Source organism: Salmo trutta, chromosome 15, assembly GCF_901001165.1.
Source record: "Salmo trutta chromosome 15, fSalTru1.1, whole genome shotgun sequence".
Classification (NCBI taxonomy): Eukaryota; Metazoa; Chordata; class Actinopteri; order Salmoniformes; family Salmonidae; genus Salmo; species Salmo trutta.
The window spans coordinates 56684796-56690829 of NC_042971.1; the positions used below are offsets into that span (position 1 = coordinate 56684796).

A 6034-nucleotide genomic window follows, 5' to 3' on the forward strand; every position below is an offset into this window, starting at 1 on the left:
AGTGTGTGTGTGTGTACTCGCTGTGCTGGGGGAGCGTGTGTGCGTGTGTACTCACTGTGCTGGGGGAGTGTGTGTGTGTGCGTGTGTGTTTGTAATCGCTGTGCTGGGGGAGCGTGTGTGTGTGTGTGTACTCGCTGTGTGAGCTCTGTGTATTTGTTTGACTTGCACACACTTGAGGCCCAGTTTCCCAGACTTAAGTCACTGTCAGACACTCAGAGAATCTCATTCATCATTCGATTCTTCATTGGAAGTGCTTTTTAGTTTAGTTATAGGTTTAATCCAGGTCCGGGAACCCATTCAACAGAGTGTAGAGTAGTATTATAGTATCGTGTGCCGAGTCAGCCATATTGTTATGGATTAACCACCAAGGGCTTGTCTGATTAGTGGATGTTGTGCATTGATTTATTTGACTGAGTAATAACTGTAGTGTTTCAGTACATGTTGAAGTTGGGTTGCTCCTTGATGCTGACACATGGTAATATCTGACGGTGTGAGTGTGGTTAATATGATGTATATAATGGTTCATTGACATTGATCTGAAATAATGATTGAGGTGTTGGTTGTTGTGTTATCTGTGGTAGTGTGCTGGGGATGGTTACGGTATGTTGACATTTATCACTATTGGTTCTGATTGATTCCAGTCCCTGGCGATGAGTGTATTGAGCAGGATGTCAATAACTATCTTAACTAGACTTTCTTTTCCACAATGTCTGTAATATTGATCAATCCCTCTCTTCTCTTTTTTTCTCTTCCTCTCCCTTATGTTCTGTTGTCTCCTCCTCTCCTCTCCTCTCCTCTCCTCTCCTCTCCTCTCCTCTCCTCTCCTCTCCTCTCTGTCCTCTCCTCTCTGTCCTCTCCTCTCCCTCCTCTCCTCCTCCTCCTCCACCAGGCTTCCAGGAGAGGGAGGAGGTTCTGGAGATCTTCCGGACAGAGTTCCAGATGAGGTTGCTATGGGGAAGTCGGGGGTCGGAGGGCAGCCAATCAGAGCGCTATGAGAAGTTTGACAAAGTCCTGACCGCTCTGTCTCACAAGCTGGAACCTCTTGTACGCCACAGTGAACTATAGCACCCATCTCATCGAACACCCCTATACACAGCACTCACAGTGGTATGGCCCGTCTCCCCACACTGCTGCTGGATGATTCCAATGTGAGGGGAGGAAGCAGCTAACAGAGACAAGAGAATAGACCGAGAGGAGGAGGGTACGCTAGGAGAGAAGGAGCGTTTTATTGTATATCCCAATAAAAGTCATAAAGGGCTTTTCAGAGCTCTTAAACAGTGTGAGAAGTTACGTATTCTGCCTATCTTCAAAGTACAGATAATTGTATGGTGTGCGCTTACGGTCAAACAGCACAGGGGAGGGAGTATAGGGAAGACAAAGCTCTGATTTGTCTAAAACCTCCCTCACTAGTACTGTCACACTCTGTAGTATCACCAACTTAAAGAGACAGTAATATTTAAAACAATGTTTGTGCTCTTCAGGACACCTGTATAATAGATATAAAACGATCTATCTCTATGACCTGTGTCACCAGACCTCAGCTTCAGACTGAGAGGTAGTGTGTTCTGGAATCTGTTGTTCTTGTATAGACTCTCTGCATGTCTGCCATTCATTCCATATTCCATCACGTCCCCTGCTGATGACACCTGCTGCTCTTATCTATCTGTTTTGAACAAGTCATAATATATGTTATGTTTCCAAATCACATCAGCTGTCTGAGGCGTACTGTGCTCTGCCTACAAGCCTTTTCTCTCTGTGAACTTTGTTTGTGCTGTTCAGTGGCAGCTGTCTTATATGAGGGCTCTTCTGAGAAGCATTCACCTCCCTCTTCTTTTCTCCGTTTCTGGCATGTCATTAATAGCATGTCATACATGTTTCTCAAATCAAAACCAAATCAAATTATATTGGTCACATGCACAATATTGGGCAGATGTTATTGCGGGTGTAGCGAAATTCTTCTGTCATGTCATTAATGTTTCTGGCATGTCATTAATAGCATGTCATTAATGTTTCTGGCATGTCATTAATAGCATGTCATTGATGTTTCTGGCATGTCATTAATAGCATGTCATTAATGTTTCTGGCATGTCATTAATAGCATGTCATTGATGTTTCTGGCATGTCATTAATAGCATGTCATTAATGTTTCTGGCATCATTAATAGCATGTCATTGATGTTTCTGGCATGTCATTAATAGCATGTCATTGATGTTTCTGGCATGTCATTAATAGCATGTCATTAATGTTTCTGGCATGTCATTAATAGCATGTCATTGATGTTTCTGGCATGTCATTAATAGCATGTCATTAATGTTTCTGGCATGTCATTAATAGCATGTCATTAATGTTTCTGGCATGTCATTAATAGCATGTCAATAATGTTTCATATGACTCCTGATTTTGTTTGAGTGATGTTTGGTAGCTGTTATCTTATTGGGAGCTCTTCTGGGAAACATTCCTCTCCTCATTTCTGGCATGCCATTAATATTTCCTGATGACTCCTGTCCCATTTACATCATATGAGCATGTTTTTTCTGCACTTGTCACACACACAATTAAAAATACCCATAATGCACTCTCACCTGTTTGTGTGAACTATTGTACTTCAGGCACATGTGTTATAATGTAAAACACTGACTGTGCTGTTCTCTTGATCGTTACTTAGATTTTTTTGAAAGGCGTGGCATTCCAAATAATGAGTGCTACATTTTTTTTCTCTTCCTGACAAACTTTGTTGTCATGGTAACATGTTTGACAGACTTTGTTGACATGGTAACCTAACACGTTTGAGCCTCAGCTGTTCCCATACGATTCAGGTTTTAACCGGCGTGAATGAATGTGCTTTGGTCTGAAAGCGATCCAGAACGTTCTCAGGGCAGAATAGAGCCCCCCCCCCCCCCTCCAGACCTAGCCTGGTCCCAGATCTGTCTGTGCCGCCTTCTTGCCAACGCCTATGGTCATTGCCAGCCAAACAATGCCCATAGGATTTGGCACGACAACACAAATAGATGTGGGACCAGGCTACCTCAGACCCCCTCAGTGACTGTATGATGGACTGTGTGTTGTTTTGTATGTAAGATGTGTGATTGATATGGACAGAGTTTTGAAAAGTCATTGAGAACATTCTACTCCAAAACCATGAAGAAAGTTTATTCACAAAGTCATTGTAGGATCCTCATGCGATTTCACTCACTCAAATTCATCTCCATAGAATGTCCTCTAAAAAATGTATTGTTGCTGAAATGCTTTAGTGAAATAAATGTCATGTAAAATGCAACTTCAACGTGAGGGCTTAGAGGAATCTGACAACTTCCTTGGAACTAAATACATTGGTGGTCACGTCACTGTCACAGTGGTAACGTTACTGTCACAGTGGTTACGTTACTGTCGCAGTGGTCACGTTACTGTCACATTACTGTCACAGTGGTCACGTTACTGTTGCAGTGGTCACGTTACTGTCACAGTGGTCACGTTACCGTCACAGTGGTTACGTTACTGTCACAGTGGTCACGTTACTGTCACAGTGGTTACGTTACTGTCACAGTGGTCACGTTACTGTCACAGTGGTCACGTTACTGTCACAGTGGTCACGTTACTGTCACAGTGGTCACGTTGCTGTCACGTTACTGTCACAGTGGTCACGTTACTGTCACAGTGGTCACGTTACTGTCACAGTGGTCACGTTACTGTCACAGTGGTCACGTTACTGTCACAGTGGTCACGTCACTGTCACAGTGGTCACGTCACTGTCACAGTGGTCACGTTACTGTCGCAGTGGTTACATTACTGTTACAGTGGTCATGTTACTGTCACAGTGGTCACATTACTGTCACAGTGGTCACGTTACTGTCACAGTGGTCACGTTACTGTCACAGTGGTCACGTTACTGTCACAGTGGTTACATTACTGTCACAGTGGTCACGTTACTGTCACAGTGGTCACGTTACTGTCACAGTGGTCACGTTACTGTCACAGTGGTCACGTTACTGTCACGTTGCTGTCGCAGTGGTTACATTACCTTCACAGTGGTCACGTTACTGTCACAGTGGTCACGTTACTGTCACAGTGGTCACGTTACTGTCGCAGTGGTCACGTTACTGTCACAGTGGTCACATTACTGTCACAGTGGTCACGTTACTGTCACAGTGGTCACGTTACTGTCACAGTGGTCACGTTACTGTCACGTTACTGTCGCAGTGGTTACATTACCTTCACATTGGTCACGTTACTGTCACAGTGGTCACGTTACTGTCACAGTGGTCACGTTACTGTCACGTTACTGTCACAGTGGTCACGTTACTGTCACATTACTGTCACAGTGGTCACGTTACTGTCACAGTGGTCACGTTCACGTTACTGTCGCAGTGGTTACATTACTGTCACAGTGGTTACATTACTGTCACAGTGGTTACGTTACTGTCGCAGTGGTCACGTTACTGTCGCAGTGGTCACGTTACTGTCACAGTGGTCACGTTACTGTCACAGTGGTCATGTTACTGTCGCATTTGTCACGTTACTGTCACAGTGGTCACGTTACTGTCACGTTACTGTCACAGTGGTCACGTTACTGTCACAGTGGTCAAGGTTACTGTCACAGTGGTCACGTTACTGTCGCAGTGGTCACGTTACTGTCACGTTACTGTCACAGTGGTCACGTTACTGTCACAGTGGTCACGTTACTGTCGCAGTGGTCACGTTACTGACACAGTGGTCACGTTACTGTCACGTTACTGTCGCAGTGGTTACATTACCTTCACAGTGGTCACGTTACTGTCACAGTGGTCACGTTACTGTCATGTTACTGTCACAGTGGTCACGTTACTGTCGCAGTGGTCACGTAACTGTCACAGTGGTCACGTTACTGTCGCAGTGGTCACTTTACTGTCACAGTGGTCACGTTACTGTCGCAGTGGTTACATTACCTTCACAGTGGTTATGTTACTGTCATAGTGGTCACGTTACTGTCACAGTGGTCACGTTACTGTCGCAGTGGTCACGTTACTGTCACAGTGGTCACGTTACTGTCACAGTGGTCACGTTACTGTCACAGTGGTCACGTTACTGTCGACACAAAGCACTATGACTGATGATCATGATGAGTAATTATTTTCAGTTATTTATCATCGGTGTCTGCTGATTGGTTTCTAATCAAATATGTATTTAAGCTGACTCTCAGATCTATGCAATCACTTTAATTCATGAATTAATCAAATAATGGTTTAGTCCCATAGGAAACAAGCAGAGTAGACTCTGCTTCACCCTGAGGATGTGAGTTGTGTGTGAGTGCCAGGTGCTTCCCAGGTTATATTAATTAAGCACCAAACAAAGGAAAACAGGCTGAAACAGGGAGTTATTATCTGAACATGTCCAATTGTTTTTGTCTTCTGTTACAAAATGATTTTGCTACGTTGTGCCCTAATAAATACGACCCTAGTCAACCAGTGAGTATAAATGATGGGAGTCCAATGATCAATTGTCCCTCCTGTCCAGGAGAGGGCACTGTTGTTCAGTCAGCAAAACAATCCAGAGTTAATATTGAATTGGATTTTGTGATTTTGTGTTTTTTTGCGATTATGAATAAAGGCTACTGGTTTAGGAACAATGATGATGTGCTGTATGTAATGATGTTTGTCTCACCTTATGTTGTACTGATTACATGTGTGTTTTTTCCCTGTTGTAAATAGTCAATCTGGAATGATGAACCTGTAAAGAAACAGGACAAAATACTCCCATGTTTGTGTAACCCACGTTTTTTTTATGTACTGTACATAACGGTTCACTTGTTTTTCAAATAAATAAAGCTTTCGTCGATGCTTTGTAGGCCTGTGGCTTGATTCTATTGACTCCGTTCACTACTCTGTATGTTCAAGGTAGTACTCGCTAGATGGCAGTACTGTCTCACTAATAATGTTGAACAAGAGTTGCATCATGAGCTTTAAACATCACCCCTGACTTCATCCTTGTCTAGCTACTTGTGTACACAGTGTTTCAGCTCGCTTCATGGGTACAGACAGCACAGTTCCAAGGTGTTGCA

The 6034-nt window shown here is 43.6% G+C and overlaps 2 protein-coding genes across 4 annotated transcripts in view; both read left to right on the forward strand.

Annotated features, from left to right (window-relative positions):
• The window catches only part of LOC115149417 (SH2 domain-containing protein 3C), a 111547-nt gene extending 105732 nt beyond the window's left edge, over positions 1-5815 (forward strand). For both annotated transcript variants that reach the window (XM_029692252.1, XM_029692253.1), the window contains one exon: positions 890-5815. In XM_029692252.1, the coding sequence (XP_029548112.1) occupies positions 890-1065 (176 nt within the window). In that variant the 3' untranslated portion in view covers positions 1066-5815. The remainder of the gene's footprint in view (positions 1-889) is intronic.
• Positions 3239-5816, forward strand: LOC115149418 (uncharacterized). Of its 2 annotated transcripts, XM_029692256.1 has the most exons (3): positions 3788-3968; positions 4029-4059; positions 4109-5816. In XM_029692256.1, the coding sequence occupies exons 1-3, from the start codon at positions 3801-3803 to the stop codon at positions 4948-4950; spliced, it is 1041 nt and encodes a 346-aa protein (XP_029548116.1). In that variant the 5' UTR covers positions 3788-3800; the 3' UTR covers positions 4951-5816. The 2 variants fall into 2 exon arrangements, with proteins under 2 accessions (XP_029548115.1, XP_029548116.1); XM_029692255.1 differs by having other exon boundaries at positions 3239-3968; positions 4029-5816.
• The last annotated feature ends 218 nt before the right edge of the window (positions 5817-6034 follow it).

Coding starts and splice junctions, on each gene's coding strand:
- LOC115149418 (XM_029692255.1), top strand. CDS start 3,260: ATGTCATGTAAAATGCAACTTCAACGTGAGGGCTTAGAGGAATCTGAC. Junction 3,969..4,028: donor GTCACAGTGGTCACGTTACT/GTCACAGTGGTC, acceptor ACCTTCACAGTG/GTCACGTTACTGTCACAGTG.